The sequence below is a fragment of the Mastigoproctus giganteus genome, chromosome 1 (genome assembly GCF_048544385.1).
Source record: "Mastigoproctus giganteus isolate SK-2022 chromosome 1, ASM4854438v1, whole genome shotgun sequence".
In the NCBI taxonomy this organism is placed as follows: Eukaryota; Metazoa; Arthropoda; class Arachnida; order Uropygi; family Thelyphonidae; genus Mastigoproctus; species Mastigoproctus giganteus.
The window spans coordinates 15,144,055-15,169,734 of NC_143575.1; the positions used below are offsets into that span (position 1 = coordinate 15,144,055).

The window sequence follows — 25,680 nt, forward strand, 5'->3', positions numbered from 1 at the left end:
CATAACTGATTAAGATTTTCCTCTAATTCTTTGGGATCGTGGCTTATGACCACAATGTCATCTGCAAATCGTAAATGGTTTAGGTACTCTCCGTTCACATTGACTCCTTTCTGCGACCAGTCTAATCTTCTGAAAGTTTCCTCAAGGGCAGCAGTAAACAGCTTCGGAGATATTGTGTCTCCTTGTCGAACTCCTTTCTCGATTTTAAATTTCCTACTGTCTTTGTCTAGTCTAATAAAGGATGTAGCACTCTCATATATTTTCTTCAAAATCATAATATATGGAGTATCTATGCCTTGTCTTTCCAGTGCCCGAAACATTGCCTTATGCTGTATGGAGTCAAATGCCTTTTCATAATCCACAAATGCCAGGCATAATGGTGTTTTATATTCATTTGCTTTCTCCATTAGCTGTGATATTACGTGAAGGTGATCCATAGTTGAGAATCCTGTCCTAAAGCCAGCTTGCTCTTTCGGTTGATTCTCATCAAGTATTCTTTCTAATCTGTTAGTAATCACCCTTGTGAACAACTTGTAGATATGGGATAACAAGCTAATTGGTCTATAATTTCCAATTTCTGATTTATCTCCTTTCTTATGCAGCAAAACTATGATTGCAAAACTAATTCCAGAACTAGGTACCATAAATTCAAGGGGTTGAGATTTAGATTATATTGTAGGAAGTTTTCTTTTAGCCAACAAGTTGCCCTCTCAGGAAGTTGGGGCTGACAGTTTAAATAAATTCCAAGGTCAGCTGGATAGTTACCTGCATGAGGAGGGAAGCATATAATTTGTATTCTCTTGTCTATTGGGCTTTTTTTTTTTTTTTTCTTTTTTTTTTTTTATTAGTGCAGCAAAAGCCTATGGCTTCCTTGCACTATATGGTGAATACCATTACTACATGACCTTGTATTGGAAGACAAAGGGAGGTATTGAATAGAACCTTTGGCATGTTAGGAAATTTACCAAGATCACCATTGCAAGAGTAACGGTGAATGTAAGATGCTAACAGTGAGCTTGGTGTAATAGAGATGGATTTATGAACAGGCAGTTGTGACCAATAGCTTTGTACAGAGATCAGAATGCTTGACTACCAGTTAGATGAGAAGCAAATTGTCCACTCTTACCATGTTCAGAATTGAATTTAGATTGATTAATAACCTTTTTACAGTTATCACAAGCTTTTATTGTAGGCAGAAAATTAAGCTGCAGATTTCGATATGAGCCAATTGCATTATGCTGGTTTCTTAAATTGAGAGGAGCTTAGGGTGGAATGAATAATAAATCCTCATAAGAATAATTTCACTGATGTGAATTGATTAAATAGAGATGATTTAAAGCAGCAGCCTTTAAATCAATTAGTTCAACCAACGAAAAGAGGAATAGAAATCATGCAGATAATTCCATTTCTCACTCTTATGTCAAATGCCATGAGGGCTGACAGTGGCCAAGGGAGAGGGGCTCCACTGGAGAAGAAACCATCATCAAGTTGTGAACTGAAGTACATAGAAGAAAGCTAATGTTAAGGGTTGTAAGTGAGGAAAAGATCGAGTGTTAGATTGTGGTGAAGGTTGCCATATACAGGGTGATTCACTACCAGTGTGACAAACTTGCAGGAGGTGTAGGGGGCACAAAGACGAATCGGAATCACGTAGCATTGCAGGGTCCGAAATGCCTTTGTCATGTGGTAGAGGACATTGAACGGGAGGTCACGTGAACAGCGATCCCGCTGGAAGTCAGCATTTGCAAACCGGTTCCCGAGGCAGTAGGATGGACGAGTATTCAAACGTTGAACTGGCCGACATGCACCTCGCGTATGGAGCTGCGGACTGTAACGGGCGCGCCGCTCTGCGCTTGTACCAGGAACATTTCCCGCACAGGCGTGCTCCTCATCATACGATTTTCGCACGTGTGCACAGAAGGTTACGTGAGACTGGTTGTTTCACGAGAGGTACAATGAATCGAGAGTGGACGACGAGGATGCCAGACAATGAGGAGAATGTCCTACGTCTTGCAGAAGGCAATCCGAGTAAGAGTACTCGAGCGATAGGCCAACGATTGGGTATTTCCCAATCCACTGTATGGAGGATACTGTCAACAAACCAAATGAGTTCATACCATCTGCAATGCATCCAATCATTGGAGCCTGCTGATTATCCACTCCGGAGGACTTTTGCTACTTGGTTTCTTCAACAGAAACGGTTCGCAAATGCTGACTTCCAACGGGATCGCTGTTCACGCGACCTCCCGTTCAACGTCCTCTACCGCATGACGAAGGCATTTCAGACCCTGCAATGCTATGTGATTCCTGTTCATCTTTGTGCCCCCTACACCTCCTGCAAGTTTGTCGCACTGGTAGTGAATCACCCTGTATATCTTAATAGATATATTATTATATATTGGTATTAACAGCCCCCAAGCATATGCTCAAAAACTGTATATGTGTCGTCTGTAGAAGTAGGTGTTTGCATGCTGATTTGTATGAATCCTCACACAAACACTAACACTTACTTTTACAGCCTCAATCAAAGAGAACTTTTAGAAATTACTTCAGTCCAGTTGTTGACAGGAATCAAATTCAAACCTCTCCAAATGAATGCCAGAGTGTGATGTATCTATCTGACTTAATCTCCCACAGAAAATATATCCCAGTAGATAAATTAATAAGTTAAGTTATGCCAGATTTTTTGTAATAGTAAGAACTTCAACATCTCTACCAGCTGGGTTAGTGCAACTAGAAAAATTAAAGCTAACTGGAGTTGTTAATATTAAAATCACCGAGGTAGATTTTTAATGTTCAGAGAACAACAGAGGAACAGAAGAACCTCTGACAAGAAATCAGAGCAGACGTGCACAAGTACCACCTTTAAAACAAAACAAATTGTAGAGTAAATAATTGAGATAAATGAGATGAGCGACAGTTGAGTTGACCATTAGCTGAGATTCTATCAGAAAAAATAATGGGAATTGCAGATGGAAATGGACATCACTAAAATTGGGACCGAGACCACTCATTTGTGAAATGAATTAGAAAGTTTTTTTGAAGGTTTAGATCTTTTTACATATAAATTTGTTCCAATATTTTGGTCATTTGTGAGCAAAGGTTGAAATAATGAATTAAAGGTTGGGGAACATATTGTATGAATATGTGAACATTTTAAATATGGCATACATATAGAAATATACTCATTTCCTTGACATAAAACATTGACTCAACATTTCTTCCTACATATGCAGTACTCATACTCTCTCCAGTCACAGCTAGCAATTAGAGGTAGCAGGATTATACACTAGCTGATCTGGATGCCTCTTAAAGTTACAGTAGGTTCAGACTGCTTAGGGCCTGTGAAAAACTTTGATGCTAGCCCCTGAAAAAAGAAGTATTGTACCTTGCAGTGATGCCCATCATAACCTCAAAAGGCATAACTCATGCTGCACAATGGAAGAGATTAGAAGCTACTGGAACTTTTCTCTTGAAACAAAACATGGTTTTTACCACTTCAAAATCCCCATTAATTAAAGTAGTGAAATTGCACTGGGTGATAAGAGTAATCTGCCACTCAGTATTGCTTAGTATCTGCAGAGTATCATCAGGACTAGTGTGTGATGTGGACAACCAGTGGTTCACACTAAAGTGGTCCCCTCCAGCATGGTATGGTGAAATATTTGAAAAGAATCAGGCCTCAGATATCATCACAAAAAAAATGTCTGCAAGAAACCTAAGAAATCAGTGTAAAGGAGGTGCAATATTTAATTATCTATAATATTATTGAAGGCTAGAAAATGGAATCATTTTAAGAGCATACTTGATTAAAAGTAAAACAAGTAACATATAGGGCATATTTTAACAAAGTTTTCATATTTTCCAGATGTACACACCCATGCTTTACAATGCACATTTTGGGAAAATATATTTTATATCACATATTTGAAACACAAATTCACAAGTGCTTATTAAACAAAATGTCAGTGTGGAATGAAGTTTTTGCTCGTGGTAGAAAGCTAAAAACTCATCAGTACTAATGTTATGGTCTGAACTTTCACTCTCTTCAAAAACTGTATCATCTTCAGTGTCATCAACAGCATTGCTGATTCCACATCTCTTGAAAAGCTGTCTTGTTTCAGTAACTTCCATGAATTTTTCACTCAATCATGCACCTATGAAATTGTTGCTTCATTTGTCTTGTTGGCATAAAATTGTGATTTGGTACTTCTGTCTGTTTGGTCCATTCCTTGTGTATGTATGCTTTAAAGTGTTCCTTAATTGAAATTCAGTGGCTGCAGTTGGCTAAGGCCTCCCAGAATCATCTAACTGTTCAGCAGACATCCTTTTTGTTGCTTCCATTACTTGTAGCCTGAACTGGGCACACTATAAAAGAGCTTGAATTTTCAGAAGGTCATGTGAACATTTTGACCATACTTTCTCTAGCCACAGATAGAGGAGAAAAAGAATAATCACTACTTGTACCTTCAGACCATGAAATGTGGCAATTTTAGCCAACATTTTCCAGTAAAAAAAAAAAAGTGCATCTTATAAGTTTGAAAAATAAGAAAAGCTACTACGTGATAAGTCATATATTATGAATAATAATAAATAACATTAATTAAATTTTGTGATGCCTATGACTATATTTTATACCCACAGTTGCTCAGTCTTCATAATTAATTTCTTCTCTGCCATTTCAACTAATCTTACCTCTATATTTTGCTTCAAGAGAGTCCATTTTTTTCTTTATTATGTCATTGTTTCTGAAGTACAGTTTAAGAATACCATATGCAAATAGCATGCAGTTGCTTATAGGTTAATATGATCTGGTTTTTAAGAAGCTAGATAACAATTGTAATTTGAAGGAGAATTGTAATTTATGCGTCTGTAATGTACACTCATCATTTCTACTACCAAGGTAGTTTTAATGCGTTGTTTTAATTATATCTCATATTGTGAATACCTTCACAACGAGTTGCCATGGTATTGCACTACCTCGAATAAGTAACACTTCACCTATGGAGAAGATTATTGTTACTTATTCTTGGCAGATATCACCACCCAACAGGATACCTACCCGCCCACCGAAGAGGGGCCAAAAAGCCTTGAAATGTGGGTGGTGGTATCCGCTGAGAATAAGTAAGAATAGTCTTCTCCATAGGCGAAGCATTACTTATTCGAGGTAGTTCAATATCATGGCAACTCATTGTGAAGGTATTCACAGTATGAAATATAATTAAAATAATGCATTAAAACTAGCTTGGTAAATGTGTGTGCATTACCCATGCATAAACAAACTACTTTATATTCTTAGGCATTTAGCCAAGAAGTATCTTTTAAATTGTAATTTGATCATAATACAGTAAATTTTCAGAATAACGGCACCTTCAGGGATTCAAGGTGCCGTTATTTCAATTTTTCTGTAATATTATACTTTAGAAACTGTACTTTAGAAAGTTTTATTTTTAATATATTTAATGCAGAAATAGAGAGATTAAGAATGCAATTTTATTAACTGCACATAAAAAACAAACACATTTACAGTTCAATGTCATATTCTGCCATTAATACAATCCTGTTTACGCCCTGTTTATTTTCTGTATTATATATTAAGTTTAGTCTGCATGGGTAACACAGTGGTATCATTACCATCCTCCACACACCAGATGGAAAAGGCCGGATTCAAATCTTGTTGATGACGCAAGGGACTTTTATGAGTGTTTATACTCCATGGCTGAGTTAATCGGTTTCAGGCATAGATAGCAAGGTTTCCCCCAGAGAAATGAGTTTTTTTCTGTTATTCATGCAGCAAAACAGGCAAATTGACCAGAGAACACTTGCAATTTACAGACACAATACACTTGAATTAACTTTCCGAATGACCCCTAATGTAATAGTTTGGATTATATCAAGTTTGTCACAAACTGTAATGTTGTCCTTCTTTTCTTCTCTGTATAATGTTTATTAACTTAGAGTGATAGTGAGGGGTTTTTAATTTAAAATAAATGTAAAACAGCCGTACAATCCATGATATCAGTACAGAATTCACTTCCAAAATGGCGAATGTAAACATCGGATCTCGATGTGCCCTTAGCTCAAATGTTCCTTAATTTTGGGTGCTGTTATTTCAACAGTCTACTGTAGTTGTTAAATGCTTTTTCTGAAATACAGTTTAACCTTCTAATGAGCATACTTAATTATTTTCTGTTATACACTTATATAGATATTTTTATTTACATTTTTAAAAAGCTGCATATTTGAAAGCATTGATTATGATAAGAAATCGCATCAAGAAAGTTATGAAAAAAGATGGTTTGGAAAAGGTGGAACGATATACGCTCAACTGTTCTTAAATCCATCTGTAGGGTTCAATTTCTTTTAAATTTTTGTATATATTTTCAGAAATGTTTAGCATTTTGAAGTTATAGTCCACTTTTGGTATTTTTATTAAAGAAAATTGATAAAATATGATAAATTACCATTTTTGATTTGTTTTGTTTTTGCAGATATTTCTTGATCATAGGCCAAAAGAAGAGGTCAAAATGTTGGTATCAGCAAAAACAAATGGTGCTACACCTCTTGTAATGGCTTCTCGTAATGGCCACTTGGAAGTGGAAGAATATCTTTTGGAAAAGTGCAATGCTGATATTGAACAGGTAGATGTATCACAGATTCACTATGAAGTATCATTTTTCATTTCAAACTTAATTTTCATTTTCCATGTCTTTAAATGCAATTTTTCTGTTCATGTGGGTTCTTGATCTGGCAACAGAAAACCCATTGTTATTAATCCCAGTATTGCCACCAGAGAGTAAAAATAAAAGTTTCTGACATATCTATATCAAAGGCTTGTATCAAAAATAAAACAGCCATCAGTTGTCAGTTATGTCTAAAAGATTGTTAGTACATATAAAAAATTAAAATTCATTAGCAATTAGCTTAAATTATTTATTTTCTGTAGTTCTTCCATATAAAGCAAAGTCTAAATCAATGCTAAAATGATTAAAATCCAGTACAGCACTAGTTTTGATCTAACAGTTTGAAATATGGTTTCTTGGAGGATCCCCTCTTCATAGTGGGGGAGATGGGATTCTCCAAGGAACCATTTTTCAAATATGGAACTGTGATCAACTCCACACAAAAGATTAAAAAACTTTTTTCAATGTCATGATTTTCCACCTAATCTGTATTGGCACAATTTCCATGTTCAAGTATAACTGGTGATGAGAAGTCATTAGAGGCAGGTGAAGCTTACAGTTTATCTACCAACGAAGGAAGTGCTCATCTAATAGTTCTGGTTGAATGACATTCTTTGGAACAGTAGACCAGATAGTTGCAGCACAGACCCTTAAGCTTTGCTAATTCTTGCATTGTGATAGTTATGCGTCTGTCTTCAGTTCATTGATGTTGGACCAGTAGGAAGAGGAAAGCATGTTTGAAGACCAGGCACAGGACCTGCCAATAACACCAACAAAAGGCAAGATGGACTTGTATGATGGGTGTCTCTGGTGAATAGTTACATTTCTGCCCAGATTAGGAATACTGTTATTCCCCTTTTGACCAAAGCACAGCTCATAGTCATTTGCTGGAAGTGGGGCTGTGATCTTGTTCCATTGAACCATTTGCCTCTCACTCCTACTCCTTCTGATAAGTCTTCAGTTGTGTCACAAGGACTGACTGGAGGCTGGAATGGCATTCAGTACTATTTAGTGAAGAGAGCCATTGCATCTTTGTTAGATGAATGACTGAGGATCAGAAGATGCCAGAGGTAAGAGTAAGTAGACTGTATAGTGGGGGAAGATCACCAACTCACAGCGTAGTGATTTCCAATAAAAAGCAGCTCCTACGTGAGGAGGGTAGTATAGCAACCCACTATTACATCGAAAATTTCATAAACTTAGTAGTCATCTTGTTTATGGTGCATATGGATAATGCAAAGTTCTTCAAGACATGAATAGCACCCCATGGCCTGTAAGGTCACCAAAGCTGTCCCCAATCAATCATGTCTGAGATATGGTTGGAAGGCACCTGATCGATCTCATGTGCACACTTTTGAGAGATCAAAAGTGCAGGTATCAATATTCGATCATCTCTCAATTGAAAGCTCAAGTGGAACAGGTCTGGAATGACCTACCACAAGATGACACTCAACATCTCTAAAACTGAATGTGCACATGAGTCAGTGCTTGTATTCAAGCACAGCAGTAATTGCATCCAGTATTGATTTTTTTCAACAGTGTAAACATTTATCGCTATCTCGAATAAAATTGTTGCTAATCATATATAAATCATCATCATCATGAACATGATCCAGCTTAGGTCTTTGAAGACCTGTTCTGTTGTAGCTCTTGGAGGTGGTCTTGATCTTGCTATCGTTTCAGATGGCCCACCTCTCTCTTGCCTTTTGGGTTGTAGTTAAATGCTAATTTTGGGATCCAATTTAGGTTCATTCCTTCTATGTGATTGATCCATTTTTTCTGATACTGTTTTATGTCATCTACAATATTGTCTACTTTTAATTTATCACGAATATCTTGAATTCTTCAGTGGTCTAGCCTTCTAAAGCCTAATAATGGTCTTAAAAATCCCATTTATGCTGCTTCTAGTTTTTCTCAATCTTTCTTATTTATTACCCAAGTCTCACAACTGTAAAAGAGAGCTGATTTTGAAGTAATGTTATGTAGTTGTAATTTTGTTTTTGCCATTTGTTTTCCAGTGGCATTTAATCGTTCCATTTGTTTTATTATATTTTTATAGTTTAGTGTGGTTGTCTTTCCCTTTTGATATTCAATTTTCCAAATAAGTGAAATTGGATATTTGTTCTATTATTTTGTCATCAATAACAATTTTGACTCTCTGTATGTTTTTTCCACATAATCCTATTGATTTTGTTTATGAGGTGGTCTTCATCTCATATTTTTTGCCTATTTTTATTCACTTTGTTAACTGCTATCTGTAGTTCATCTTCCAGTTTTGAAATTATGACTTTATCACCAGCATATAATTAGTTTTGATTTTATTCCTGTTTTTCAACTGTATTCTGTTAACTGTTTGCAGTGCCATCAATGATATTGATGAAGTTATATCAGGCTTAATGTCCAAGTTTGCAGATGATACAAAGGTTGGCAGGGTTGTTAATAACAGCAATGACAGTATGCTGCTGCAACAAGATTTGGAAAAGTTGGGTAGATGTGCTGAGAAGTGGCAACTGAAGTTTAACATTGAAAAATGCAAAGTACTGCATATGGGTACCCCAGAGAAATGATTACACTCAGGATAGTGGAGAATGAAAGAGACCTGGAGGTATTCAGTCAGATATGAAGTTTTCTGTGCAGTGCAAACAGGCTGCCAGAGTAGGTCATGGGGTCTTGTCAATTGATATACAGGAATTTTCCAATAAGGAGGTGATTATCCCCTTGTATAAGGCAATTGTCAGGTCACACCTTGAGTACTGCATACAGGTCTGGAAGCCTCATTTTAGGAAGGATGTAGAGTTGCTAGAACGAGTACAGAGAAGGGCAACAAGACTGGTGAAGGGAAATGAAGGGGGTGCTCTTATGAAGAATGGCTTAGGTTCTGCAAATTGCAGCATCTGGAGACTGGGCACCTGCAAAGCAATCTGATTGAGGTGTATAAGGCCTTGAATGGATTGTGAAGGCTCAGTGCTGATGGGATTCTTCCTCTTGCTCAGATTATAAACCTGAGGAAAGACAGTTGTAGAATATGTGTGGAAGTTTGCCTTTAGCCAGTGGGCAGTTGATTGCTGGAACAAACTTCCATCTGTTGTTGTGGAAGTCGATAGCTTAAATAAATTCAAAGCAGCACTAGACAAATATTTGGAACGAATTGATCAGTGAAATAGAAAGGGTTTTTTTTGACTGATGCTGTATAAGCTTGCTTTCTTGCATCCTGTGCCTCTAATGGTATGTTAGGCATCCAGGCCTAGGATGCCATTTGGGTAGGGGCACTTTGCAGTCGTGTGGATCATTTAAAAGGGCACCAAATACTTGATTTGCCTAGGGTGCAAAAATATCTCACGACGGCACTGACTTTCCATTCTTTAATAATTTTACTGATGTAAATGTTAAATACATTTGGTGGTAGTCTACATCCTTGTTTGACTTTTTTATTGGTGCTAATTGGGTCTTATAGTTGACCATTAGAATATTTTATGCAAACCTTTGAGTTTTTATATTGGCTTTGTATCACTTTCCAGTTGGGTTGGGATATTTTCTTCATGTAAAATCTGCCAAAGTTTTTGCTAGTTTACATTGTCAATGTGCTTTTTCATAATCAATAAATAGAAGAAATGTTGATAGGTTAAATTCTCTTCTTTTCTCCAAAATCATTTACAAATGAATAAGTTAATTCCATGTAAGGATTTTATTTCAGTTAAAAAATTTAATTGTTTATTCATTTAATCTTTCTTAACCCTGAGCCAGCTGCACAGGGTGTAAGCGATCCTAAAGGGCTTGGAGTGGAAAATTTATGAATTTGAATGTTAGTCAGGATAGTACGTGCTAAAGGCAGTTAATGTACATGACATCTATGTATGATGAACTAGAATGCCATTCTGATGTCCATTCCAGTCACTGAATTTTCTCCACAGTACATTGTTAAAAACAAAATGCCATGTGAGTTGATGAAGATCTTACATACATTTATGTCAGTTATTCCTTTAAAATTGGATAGCTGCTTTTTTTTTTTTTTTAAATCCTGCACTGCAAAAGTATTTTTTCTCTGAAGTACGATCATTGATATTCTCTGATATTAGATGCATACATGCAGTGTTGTAAATAAAAATTTACAGCATGTTACTTGCATATGGAAATGATGTATTTTGTGTTAATAGTTTACCACTACATATTTTTGTCTCTCAGAACAAATTAGAGGTGTGTGTAAATTCTGCATGACTATCTCCATATATCACAAAATTCTTGAGGAAGGAGGTAAAATTTAAAGGTAGTATATACTCTATAACAATACCATATACTGTGTACAGTAGCAAATTTTTGTTATAATCCTTTAATTTTCATTATAATAACGTTTGAATGTAGTTGGTTTTGGCACCCTTTTCAAAGTAGGAAACTATATGCGAGTCACTAGACCCAGTTCAGACAGAATTTCATTGTGTACATTTTCAAATTATCCGTGTTGAAAGGATAAAGATAATATAATTACTAGGCATTCTTTTAAGATTGACATTTCTTTACATTGCATTCACTATAACTTTGTTATTGTCATTTGTTTACATTTAATGGTTTGAACTGTTATTTCCATTTGTTTACATTTAATGGTTTGAACTGTTATTTCCATTTGTAACCATTTACACTGACTTTTTGAGGTGCCTCCTAGCCAGGTGGGAAGGAGTAACAGTGCGTAGCACACACTTCTTGATTAGACTGGTGTTCGAGCCCGTCACCACCAAATACGGAGGATGCGGAAAGGTCAGGGAATGACCACCGCATATTCCCGGAGCAATATGGCCTTAGTTGCTAATGCTCCTAAAAACCAAATAACAATAACACTGACTTTTAGTCATTAAAAATGTTTACAGATGTAAACAAGTTCAACTATTAGTCCTGGGGTTCTGATTGAAAAGAGTCCAGATAAGGCTTTGCCTCCCTTCTCTCTCTCAGAAAGGAGGACTGGGTATCCCCAAACATTAATTCTTGTACCCAGGCTGCCCGAATTCTAGTTGCTGACCTTGGGTATAACTGTTGGTAAAATAATCTTACATCTACTGATCAACACAAATATATGCAAAATTTAAAAAATATATATTTAATAAACTATTAAAACCAGAATGGTAAAATACACTAAAAAAGATAAAAACCAGTATAATGGCTAAAAGCAATAAAATACACAAAATAAAGGAATAGCTTTGAGTTGAGGTAGGGTGCATATTTCTCATCCCCAAAATAAACAGTATTTTCTCTTATGATACTCTTCAAATTATTGACTGCTCTTACAATTTCTGCCCATTTTTGTGGCCAGAAACACTGCATATTTTTACTTATAATCCCAGTATTATCTGCAATGAAGGGATTTATATCTACTCCATAAAGGGTAGAGATATAAGGGGATGTGAAAGTTCCCTTCACTTCCTATTTCTTTTCTGCCTTTATTTCATTTATTTATTTATTTTTTGTCCATCCTTCATTGTGCAAGATCATGTCACAATGCTGTCATGAAATGATTTCTGTTATTCATCACATGACATGACATTGAACTGTTTGAATTGTTAACATGCCATACACTTCAGAATCAAGAAAGAATCATTTGCCTTGAAAGCTGCATCTCTGTATGATTTATTTTATCACTTTTAGCTTGTTTCTAACTTTTTTATTGTATTTTCTGTTATAATATAGGTGTGTGCTCTCTCTCTCTTATACTTTATAAATTTGCTCTTCTTGGACTAATGTTATTAGCAGCTTTCCCGAGGGTTTGGTGCTCAGCCCATTGTTGTTTTCTACATTTATTAATGATATTGATGAACATATAATAAGCTTATTGGTTGTTTTCAGATGATGCAAAGGTTGGTAGGGTGGTAATCACAATAATCAGGGAATGCTACTACAAAAAGGTCTAGACAAATTAGGCAGATGAGCTCAGAAGTGGTAATGGTAATTGAAGTTAAATATTGACAAATGTATGGTAGCAGAAATCTCAGATTAATTAACCAACTGTGTGATACCACACCCAGAATGGTGGAGAATGAAAAAGATCTAGGGCTAATTGTGTAGTCTGCTATGACAGCATATGGGGCTTTGTCAGTGATATACAGGAATTTTGACATAGCGGGGATAAGTAGGTGATAAAGCTGCTATATTGTTGTTGTTTGGTTTTTAGGAGCATTAGCAACTAAGGCCATATTTCTCCGGGGATATGCAGTGGTCACAGGCTTGAACCCCGGTTCAAGCCTATGACCACCTATGCACTGCTGCTCCTGCCCACCTGGCTACGGAGGTGCCCCTGTTGTATAAGGCAATGGTTAGGCCACACCTTGAGTGTTGCATACAGGTCTGGAAGTCTCATTGTAGGAAGAACATGGATTCTATATTTATTAATGATATTGATGAAGGTATAATAAGCTTAATGGTTGTTTTCAGATGATGCAAAGGTTGGCAGGGTGGTAATCACAATAATCAGGGAATGCTACTACAAAAAGGTCTAGACAAATTAGTCAGCTGGGCTCAGAAGTGGTAATGGTAATTGAAGTTAAATATTGACAAATGTATGGCAGCAGAAATTCATGCATTAAGAAATTGCAGATAAAGGAACCACTAGGTGACACTCTGATCACCATCAAGGGTAAAGGGAAGGGTTTTTGTTTTCATAAAGGTGACTACAGTGGTCTCAGACAGTTTAAATTCTATACAGTGGGATCAATTGATGTTACCAACAGTGAATTCTAAACGAGAGTCCTTCAGGGACTTAATCTTGGTGGCTACTAGGCTTTTCATACCAACTAAGAAATGCTGTTCAAGGTTTAGGTCTAAATGGATGTTGGATGAATTAATCATATATTTGGATTTCAGGAAAGCTTTTGCTGTTGCACATGGAAGACTGCTGTACAAATTGGAGCAATATAGCATTAAGGGCAAGTTACTGTACTGGATAAAGGGATGATTGAGTAGGAGACAGCAGAGTGATAATAAATGGACACTACTCTATGTGGACTAATGTTATTAGCGGAGTCCTCCAGGGTTCGGTGCTGGGCCCATTGTTGTTTTGTATTTATCAATGATATTGATGAAGGTATATCAGGCTTAATGTCCAACTTTGCAGATGATACAAAGGTTGGCAGGGTTGTTAATGACAGTAAAGGCAGTATGCTATTGCAACAGGATCTAGAAAAGTAGGCAGATGGGCTGAGAAATGGCAACTGAAGTTTAACATTGACAAATGCAAAGTACTCCATATGGGTAGTAGTAACTCAAGAGAAATGTACCAACTGTGTGGTACTACACTCAAGGAAGTGGAGAATGAAAAAGACCTGGGGGGAAATTGTGCAGTCAGAGATGAAGTTCTATGAGCAGTGCAGACGGGCTGCCAGAGCAGGTCATGGAGTTTTGTCAATGACATGTAGGAACTTTGCTAGCAGAGACAAGGAGGTGATTATCCCTTTGTATAAAGTAATGGTCAGGCCACACCTTGAGTACTGTATACAGGTCTGGAGGCCTCATTTTTGAAGGGATTTAGAGTTGCTAGAACGAGTACAGAGAAGGGCAACAAGATTGGTGAGAGGAACAAAGGAGTGCGCTTATGAAGAAAGGCTTAAGTTCTACAAGTTACAGCATCTGGCGACTAGGCACCTGCGTGGTGTATAAGGCCTTGAATGATTTGAGCAGGCTCAATGCTGACGAGATACTTCCGCTTGCTTAGATTAAGAACCTGAGGGACATAGATTCAAATTGAGGAAAAGCAGTTGTAGAATAGATGTGCGGAAGTTTGCCTTTAGCCAGCGGGTGGTTGATTGCTGGAACAGACTTCCATCTGTTGTTGTGGAAGTTGATAGCTTAAATAAATTTAAGGCTGAGCTAGACAAACATTTGGAGTGACCGGATGGGTGAAATGGGAAGGTTTTTTTTTTTTTTTTTTTGTGTTTTGGCTGATGCTGTATAAGCTTGCTTTCTTGCATCATATTCCTCAACTAATACTAATGCTAATCTATTGGAACAGGTGCAGAGAAGAGTGACATGATTAGTAAGGGGAGATAAATGCTGATGTAGTCCTTCCCCTTGCTCAGACTACACGCGAAGATGCATAAATTCAAATTAAAGAATGGTTGCAAGAGCTGTGGGAAATTTGCATTCATCCAGTAAGTAGTTGATCATTGGAACAAGCTCCCATCTGGTGTTGCAGAGGGGGTAGTTTAAATGAATTCAAGGAACTAGACAAACTATTAAAAGGAATGATAGGTGATATGGGAAATATTGAGGGTTTTTTCCCCTCCTGGAAATCAGCTTGCTTTCTTGCACCATAAAATACTAAATATTTTATTTTATTCTTTGCGTTAATCCATGGATGCAAAATTATTTTACTAATATAATTCCTGGTGCACAAGGCCTCTTTTCTAAATATTTCTGAATACACCTGTCTGAAATCTGCAAAATTTGAAAATTCGACATCACTTTCTCCCAAGGGAGCTGGATTTTAAAGTTTACTGTTGTAATGTGAGGTTAATACTATCTTTGTTGCACATTCTCTCCAAATATGATTGATTAGGCTGTCCTCCGTATATGGAATCCAGACTGTTTTGCTATCCATGAATTTGTCTGTAATCAAATCAGTCTGTATCCATTTCTTGAATTTAGATATAGATATACTGCCCATGAACGTGCTAATGAGTAGTTTTTACTATTACAGGGCAAAGCAGACTCTGTATAGAAAGTTTAGTTAAGCACTAATAACCAATTTAATATACTTATACAAAACACATTGAATTAATCTAAGCCTTTTTACATTTAGAGAAGCCATTTAAATTTATAATGATATGTTCCTTGAATTGCTAAAATCTGTCTTATTCAAAATTAAATTTATTGATTCCCTCCTCAGCAGATTGCATCATTTTGGGTTAGAATACTGATCTTAAATTTAATGTTAGATTCCTACCTACCGCAACCTGACTAATTCTCTAGAAGTAGTTGCTGATTCTTATGACATTAGGACACATGAAGTAAATTCGGGTCTAATATAGTTTCAGCTTACTTCTATCCCCCCCCTTCCCCAAAGCTGACACACTTTATTTTAGAGCGGTGTTTCCCAACGTGGGTCCTACGCCCCACATGGGGGAAATTTGATTGTTCAGGGGGGCAATTCAAAAATTGCTCGTCTAGAGTTTAAAACAACCGCCTACTATGACTTAACTTGTACAAAAGAAGAATTGTTGGTAAAGTCTCTGTTTATTGCTCATACTGCAACTATCAATCGTACTCTTGAGGCTAGTTATGAAATTTCTTTACTCATTGCTAAATCTGGGAAAAATCATACTATAGGAGAGAATTTAATCAAACCATATCAGCATTTCTTAAAACAGTTCTGGAAAAAGATGACAAAGACGTGAAAGCTATGCCACTCAATAACAATACTGTTAGCGAAAGAATAGATGAAATGAGTGAAGATATTGAAATACAACTTGTTGGAAAGCTGAAAACAAGAAAATTCTCAGTGCAAATGGATGACTCAACTTTGAGAGACAGTGAAGCCGTACTGATAACTTATGTAAGATATATTGATAAAGGTAATTTTGCTGAAGAAATGTTATTCTGTAAATCGTTAGAGAGCACCACTACCTCCAAAGATATATATAATAAGCTAAAAAATTACTTAGATGACAATAATATACCAATGAAAAATATAACATCTTGCGCTGCAGATGGTGCTCCTAATATGATGGGCAAGAAAAATGGCTGCTTAAAATTGATGAAAGATGAGAATCCAGAAATGCTTCTTGTGCATTGTGTTAGGGAAAACTTGTGTCTCTTCAAGCTTTTTTGTGAAGAACAAAATGAAGACCATGTGAGACTTTTACTTCACATTGAAGTAAGGTGGCTCTCGAAAGGGAACTGCTTGAAAAGATTTATGGAACTATTTGATACTATTAGTGACTTTTTAAGTGACAAACCTAAAATGAAGCATCTGTTAACGGTCGATGGTAAAGCATTTGTGAGTTATTTAGCCGATATCTTTTAAAAACTAAATATATTAAATAAACAACTTCAAGGAACAAATAAAACTCTCGTCGATGCAAAAGCGAAGACATTTGGTTTCATTACATTTATTAAATTATGTCAAAAATATATTTGTAAAAAAAGTTTGAACAGTTTCGTTGTCTGCAAAAATGTGAAGTGACTGATACCGCTGTACTGTATTTGTTATTGTTGATCATCTGAAAATTCTGTCCGATGATTTAAAAGAAAGGTTTTTTGATTTAAAACAAATTGATTTTCCAACCTGGATGATGCAACCAATGTTAGTGGATTTGTCTGATGTATCAATGCAGTACCAAGAAGAATTCTCAGAAATGCAAAATGATGAGTCAGTTAAAACTTTATTCAATATAAAAGAAGCGATGGCATGGCTTTGTGATGAAACAGAAATTAAATACCCAAATTCAACCAACTTTGCAAGAGAGCTATTGTTACAGTTTCCATCTTCATATTTAGCTGAATGTGGATTTAGTGCCATAAATGATTTTGTTACTAAAGAAAAGAAATCGACTGGATATCACAATGTCTATTATATGTTTTGAAAATTTACTTCCTATTTTTTTCTTAATTTTTCCTAATGATTTCTTCCTAAAACCTAAGTCTCGTGTCCTGAACAAGTTGTAATTAGGCTTCATTTAGGGAATAATTCAATTTTTGAATATAAAAAATATGTATATCGGTGTTTCCCAACGTTACATAGGGGGCATCAGAATTTTAGAAAGACTTAGGTGGGGCATGGTAAAAAAAAGGTTGGGAAACACCGCCTAAAATGTAATTTAGAGCACTTAGCAAAAAACATTCTCATTTTAAACTCACATAATTTTACTGGGAGGAATTTTAATTTCTCCCATTTTATAGGTCATTCTGATCCTCCACACTATTACAAAAACCTTAAGGACATTGTTGGTTTATAAAATTTATTTCAGTATTATAACTTTCCAACATGTTACACTCAAACTTGGTTATAATGAGCATGGACATAAATAAGCCATGGCTATAGTGAACAAATGCTATCTCCAAGTTAAGTTGACAAGCATTTACATACAAAATTTTAACACATGGTACTCCACGGATATATCAAGCAAACTTGGTCTGCACGTTTCCAAAGTATAGCCCTCTGAGCTACTGTATTCTCTTTCTGTGGTATAGTCCCTCAGTTTAGACAATTAAATTTTATAAATAACAGGACTTATCCAAGAGTAGTTACTATGGATATTCAGTTTTTCCCCTATTTCTCTCGTTTAGAGGAGTAATAAGAAGTATTTTAATGAAATGTTAATTGTACGTGGGAAACTTGCAAAAGTAAAAATTTGTTCCCAGGCAGGGACGCAGCTACCATATTTGTCAGCTGTAATTCAGTTATAAAATTTTGTAAACACTGGAATATGACATCCTTTTCAAACAGTATCAGTAATGAGGAAAGCCACAGGGTCCAGTGAATGCTTAGGAGGAATTGAACTTGCCATAGTGTTTAAAAGTACAGTACTTTATTTGAGTTTTGCCAAAAATTTATGCCACTTGTGACAAAATTACAGTGGAGATTATTATTATTATTATTATTAGCCATATGGTGCAAGGAAGCCTGAGGCTTATACTGCACCAGCCAAGAAGGAAAAAAAAGAAAGAAAAAAAATTCTGAATTACCCCGAGAGAGAGAGAGAGAGAGAGAGAGAGAGAGAGAAGTAGAAGGGAATCACCAAGAAAAAGAATGATGATGATATCCAGCTGAGGATCCTGGGTGTGCCAAGCCTGTACTCACCAGATGTGAGCCCCTGGATTTTTCCTTTAAACAAGTATTATGTCCACAAATAAAAGGAGATGTCAGTTCATGAAAAAGTTGATGTATTTCAGAGTTAGAAAGTGGCAAGAAGCAGATTTTATCTACATTAGAAAACGCCCACACTACAAATGAGGAAATGTGATTTGAATAATCTCCATGAAGCACTGCTGGAATGGTTAAAGGCACAGAGGAATGCTAGTTTGCCAATCAATGGCCCCATTTTAAAAGTACAAGCAGAAAAATTTGCAAAATAATTAAGGCACAAGAATTGCACATGTAACAACAGATGACTTGATCATTTTAAAAATTGACATAACATTGTTTATGCTATAGTTAGTGGAAGAGAAGCCAGGCCACCTTAAATTCCAAACCAACATGGCTTTGGATCAGTGCACCAAAATTTATAGGATGCCAAAAATTAAAGAGCAACAGAACATACACACATGCAGGAAGTCATTGTTCGTGGCCCTGTTGTTTGATTGTTCATTCTTCATTCTTAATTTTTTCCACTTGTCTGGCATAATCCGTGATAGCTCATGTCAGGTCATATTGCTGAAAAATCAGTTTGCTTTATGTATTTATTGAGCATTTCTCAATTTCTCTTGAAGTTCATCTTAATGTTACTTTGAATTATTTAATTTTCAAGAATAAATTGAAAAGATTTAAAATATCTTCATTTGTTTTTAATACACATTGTAGTATTATTTATGAAATTGATATAAATTTTCTTATGGTGTTTCCATTTGGTGAAAGTGCAAATGGAGAAGCTTTTAATGCTATTCATATATGGTTTGATTGCTTTAAATGCAATTTCCTGTTACAAAGAACTTTACAAAGAAAAGAAAACATCCAAAAATCAGTTCTTTAAGAAAAATGGGGCCTCAGTATGAGTCCTTGCAGAGGTAAACTGGTAACTTTATTGTTTATAACTTATATTACAGGAGGTTTATACTAAGGAGAAAACAGTTGTCGACTAGGGAACACAAATTATATAGGAGATAAGGCACAACTTACGTTTAGTGAGGGGGTAGGATTGAGCTGCCAGTTGTTTTTCTATTTAGTAATATTTTTATACTTTATTAAAAGTGATACATATTGATCTTAAGGAACATCTGTCCTTTTTATGGACATAAAATATATATTTTACCATTGGACTATATCTTTATAGCAATGCATGCCATATACAAGTCAATACATATGGAAGTTGATTGGCCTCATTGTTTTTATTCCTCACAGTTCTAGGAATGTAACTGCAACGAATAATGTGGAATTCCTGTATATATCACTAACAATCAACAAGAAACAAGTGAATGGTTTAAAAAAAAGGACAATTGAAAAAAAAAACAAACAAAAGAAATTCATCTGCTGCATAATTATTTGGTATGCCATTTTGAGCCAAATAAGCATTACAAACAAAATCGTCTTAAGGGTTCAGTTTGAATATATCACAAGTGGTCTCTCTGCTTTCAAAATAAATTGAGTACCTTAACTGCAGAATGGATGATAAATATAGTACCTTCTAGATCGTGCAAAACAGTTGTCAATTGAACTGAATCTGAATTTGAGCAACACATTTATCCCAAAAAAGATGGTTTAGTGATGAACACAAAGACTAAGTAAGAATGAGAGAGAGAGAGAGAACTTTTAGGATCAACTTTTTTATTTATATAACACAGTCTAAAACTAAAACATTGAATGATAGGCGAGTTCCACTTTTTCAACATTTTCAGCAACACAATTCAATCATTGAAAAACAGGTTGAGTTGATCATAAAACATAACAATTAATTCCATTTTGTATGTGATTTGAATTATGCCACAGAAATGAGAATTGATGAGCTGCATTATAAATTTAGAAATTCTATTTAGAACCTGTAGAACAGAAATTCTATTCTGTTTTGCCAGGTGGTGATCAGAAAGACACATCCAGCAAGGATTTATATAAAGAACTTAAATATTTGAGAAACCATTTCAAAGACAGTTATTTTATGTGGAAAATCATGCAATTCATGTGTTCGAACAATTTAACAGCATTGTTGGCAAATATTTGTGTAGCCGAAAATTCTTTTGTTTCCCATATCAGTGGCCATCATTAAGCTTTTCAAAGATGAAGTTAATCACACATTATCTCCATTCCACAATGACAAAACATTGATTGGCTGAATTGGCAAATTTATCAATTTAAGCATGCTGTTGCCATGGATTTAGACTTGAAGTAAAAATTTTAACATGTATATAATGATACTTGTTTATTAAGCTAAATTAAGAAATTTAAAATTTATTTTAAGATTTTAATAAATTGACCTGAATGACATAAACAATGAAATTATATTTAAAAAAATTATTTTATTTTTGAACTAAAAAACCTTTTTTCAGCTTCTATGAATGGGATGGGGGCATGCTCACCAGAGCAAAGTTTGGCTCAGTGCACTTTTGATCTGGCTTTAGGAGAAGCCCTATCAGCAGATTATGAAACAGCAAGTGAATGGGGGTAAAAAATGTTTTGGGGTGTAGAATGTTAGAAAGGTTACAGGAAAGAATACATCTACAATGCAAACGAAACTGGAATGTTTAATAACATGATGCCTAATATAACTTTTAAATATAAAGGTGAAAAATGGGTTGTTGGCAAAAGATGTGAGAACCATATAATCGTTTTAACCTGTGAACATAACTGACAAAAAAGTATTTTTTTGGTAATTATATTATGTAAAATCACAGTTATATTATATAATTATATAAAATCATAGAAACTGTTGTTTCAAAAAAAAAAAAGAAAGCTTCCCAATGAACATGTTAATAAAGAAGGCATGGTTGGCTTTTGATATTTCTCAACGATATTATTATTACTGGTCATATGGTGCAAGGAAGCCTGAGGCTTTTTCTGCACCAGCAAAAAAAAAAAAAAAAAAAAAATTGAGTTACCCTGAGAAAGAGAGTGAACAAGAGTCAGAAATAGAAGGGAATCACCAAGGAAGAGAATAATGATGATATCCAGCTATGGCTGAATATGTCCCACCAAATTGAACTGTCAAACATACTATAGTGAAGTTCTGACAAGGCTACATGAAAAAAAAAATTGTAGACCTGAATTGTGCAAAGATAGTTGGACACCACATCAAGATAATGCTCCAGTACACAACATGCTCTCTATTCACCAATTCCTGGCCAAAAAACAAATCCCCTTGTGTGAACATGCCCTTACTTGCCAGACCTAGCTCTTTATTGACTTTTTTTTCTCTTCCCTAAACTGAAAAGTATATTTAAGGGAACCCAATTTCAGTCCACCGAAAACATTCAGAAAAAAATGACTGAAGTGTTAAAAGGGCTTACAGAAGATGAATTCCAGAAATGTTTCTGTGCTCGGAAGAAATGTATGAAAGTGTGTGCAAGCCCAAGGCAATTATTTTGAAGGGGATAATTTGTAAGGTGCAAAATATTTCATTATGTTTATTTTATTACAACAGTTTTGTTATTTAATAGCCACATCAGCCCTACTGTACATGGGAATAATGGTATGGGGAGATACCACACTCGCACCTTTTCCTGTCTTCGACTTTATCTCTGTATTGTTGACCTTAACTGCTCAAAATATAGATGAAATTTTAGAGTCCTATATGAGGTTGTCCCAGAATGTAATTGGTCAATTCTTTTTACAGAAAATAATACACTTCCCATACTGTTAAGCCTGTTGATGAACTGAGGGATGAAAACAATGTATTAAACTGATGAATAAATCAATAACAAATGATTTCTGGAAGTCAAAGATATCCACAGAATGGAGTAGTCTCCCAGATGCCTACACTAGGAACTTCTAGAACATGCATGGAATGCTTTGGAGAAGTGAATTGCAAGGTCACCGCCAATCAACCTATAAGAGCTAAACTCTGCTCTTAAAGGGGGAAGGAATGTACTGACCTCCAGAATAACTTTTATTTATTTATTTTTTTGACAGAAGTGATAACACTAACTGAGGGTTATACAGCAGTCAGAGGGTCATTACTTCCCCCTACCCCATTAATTCTTTTCTAACCCTTCATATAAGCCTGATGGCATAAAATGTGTTTTTCATTTAATGCTTATTCCTTCCTAACATCAATGTTCATTATTGTTTTGGTGGATTTTATGAATTGTAAAATTTATTCATTTATATATACAGTCGATTCCGGTTATTTGGGACACATCGGGACTAGTGCATTTTGGCCTGATTAAGCGACTGCCTCAATTATCTGAAGTTTCACGTAAAAAAAAAATTAAAAATACAATGGACTCCTGCTTTACAATTGGTTCACTGTAAAATAAAATCACGTTACGATGGAGTCACCATAGTAAAGTACCATTCACTATACGATATGTACTAAGTGCCAGTCATTGTGATCACGTTTGTGAATTGAATTTTAATTCTATTAAGCAGCAATTCTAACTGGCGAAAATATGAGGAATATTATCCACAGGCTATAAAAGTAAAGATATATTAAGCACAAATTTACCCTTTATTACCTTACCAATTAAAAAAATTAAATGATATGTGAAAATCGGAATAATTAATACGTACTGTAATATGTACATACTAACTGGTTGATATTTCTGTTCACTGACATTTGTAGGTGGGTGTTAAAATTTAAAACAGTAAAAAGATAAGTAATCAGTTACAGAACTTGGCACACGCAAATTTCAAGTAACACGATACGCGCAAATGAGAACGGAGTAACAAGTTATGAAGCTTTAAAAATAGGAATGAAGAAAAGATTCTGAAAATTAATTTTTTTTATATGATTGAAGATTCCATGGAAGTGTAAACACATTTCATCATAATAACCCACAGAATTCCATCTGTCAGTATTATCGCAAATTCAACAAGATCGAGTTTGCTATCCATTTATGATAGATTGCACTAACAGAAAAGCCCAATAAACAGGTGACTGCTAATTGTTTTTATTGTTTTATGGTTGTGACCTCCAGAAATCAGACCGTAGCACGTGGTTCGGTCTTAGACAATCGTAGGGTAATCTCCAGGTCTCCTGCCCTGATTAAACGGCATGTTGTCTCAATTAAGCGAATTAAACCCTGGCTATTTTCTAAATTGGGTTCTGTTTTTTAAGATTTTCCCCAAATAAACAGCTGTCCCAGTTAACCGGTGGCCCAAATAACCAGAATCCACTGTACTGAAATACAAACAGGTGGTTTGTTTAATAATGTTATTTTATTAAAATCACAACACATTTCTATTAATGCTACTGCTCCATTAACCTTTGCATAAGTATATGTTCAGTGTCATATGCAGTAGCCCTAAATAATAACCTGAAGTTATTATGGGTGTAGCTTGTTGAATGTCATTTGTTACCTCTATACACCTCTGTATAAATGGTTATAGCTTGAATGACATTTAACTCTATACACCTCTGTATAAAGTAACAAAATTCTCATGCATAAAAACTATAATCTTTAAAAAAAAAATAGTTTCACTGATTCGCCTGTATTATAATAATTTGACATGCTTTCAATTACCCTCTTCACTTTTTTATGCTGGCAACCCAATTCTCGATGCAACTTTGCCATAACTTCACTGTTCATTAAAAATGGAGTGTTAATCTCAAAAAAGTCATTTTTAAAAAAGAAATATTTGATACTTTTCACCACTTCCAGACGTTGTAAGATCATTACATTCTTGAAACATCTGATCAACAAACATTTTGTGATTAAAAATCCACCCATTTTCACTTTCACCAAAACTGACATTTTTTTTAACTTATCCAAAATTTGAGCTAAAAATATCAATGTGAAAAAACTACACTTTGGAAAGAAAGGATTTACAAGATTACTTTCTGCCTACCACCTGCTGCACCTGTACAAACTTATGTTTATGACGAGAATCACAGTGAAAACAATTTTATCTCTGTCACATTTTATCTTCATTTGTATCAATTGACTAGAAACAAACTCAGTTAATTCGAGATAAGGGGCTAAATCCATCGGACAAAGTGAAATAATGAGACAAAATCAACAACATCTGCAGGGAAACCTAAAGTATGTATGCTTTTTTAACATATGGCAAACACCAGAGCTCAATATGTGCGAGAAACTATTCTAAGTTAGACACAATTACAGAGTATAATCCTCTTGGGTGTGGTTAAAATATTACTGTAATTTTTGCCTCAGTACCAAATGTATACGGTAAATTACTTTTATAAATTACTAAAATTTCTAAAAGAATAGTACGTAACCATTCAGAATAAAGAAAACTACAATCAACATATATGTATATAAGTGGAACACCAAATTTTAAAAAGAATTCTACTGGTCAGTAGCTGTGAACTGTCCAGTGCATCTTCACATGCAGTATTTATCCAACATAAACCTGGTGCTTTTGCATTCAAATGTTTTTGTTATTAAGGGCTGCAAGGGTTATTTTTGAGGATTATGTGCAGTGTTTCTATATTGGTTTCAATTTGTTTGATGAAAGATGCATGGGATACTGTTTAAGCCTGCAACAGCAATAGATTGTTTTAGCAAATCTGGTTTGGCTTTGGGAGAATTTTTCCACAATGAACAAAATGTTAGTGAAGACAGTCTACTACCTCTCAGAATAGTTTAAACAAAATGGAATTGCAAATTTTGACCATTTAATACTTTTACTGCCAATTTTTCTAACCATGGCTTCAACGCACAGAGGTTGAGTCGGTAAGGATTGGAAAGGGCAGAAAATTTTTTGCCCTTTCTTCTCACTGTGACTGAATTAATCAGCCCCTGGTTGAAGGTTGCTTGACAAAAATGTCCTGTTTTTCTTCTGTCAAATTGGAAGAAAAAGTTCTAAATGTAGGGTGGTGTTCCCTCCAAGTGGATTAAAATTTGAAGCTGCATATATGTGTTCAGAAAAGAGTGAACATGTTCTTGTGGATACTGATTTCCGTTTCAGCCTGATATTAAGGATCAAGGTGATTTGAAGTAGTTTTGGTCCATGGGGAACTTACTGCACTTTATTAAGATCTCTGTTAGTTTCCTAAATATCTCTGGTGTGATTATCACTAAGTTCTTAGATTGCTTTTTTTTTTCTAACCATTTATAATTTTTTCTTTTCTGTAACATAGATTTTTCAGTTTGTATATTTCCTAATAAAATGCAATTCTTACTCTTACCAGTAAGTTTGAAGAATAAGGATTTAATTATCCATATTTTTTGGAAAATTAACTTATCACTTCTT

The 25,680-nt window shown here is 35.1% G+C and overlaps 1 protein-coding gene across 1 annotated transcript in view; it reads left to right on the top strand.

Annotated features, from left to right (window-relative positions):
- Positions 1-25,680, top strand: part of LOC150090571 (protein fem-1 homolog C) — a 92,491-nt gene that overhangs the window by 31,939 nt on the left and 34,872 nt on the right. Inside the window, exon 2 of the mRNA XM_090378801.1 lies at positions 6,492-6,641. Within this exon, the coding sequence (XP_090234927.1) occupies positions 6,492-6,641 (150 nt within the window). The remainder of the gene's footprint in view (positions 1-6,491; positions 6,642-25,680) is intronic.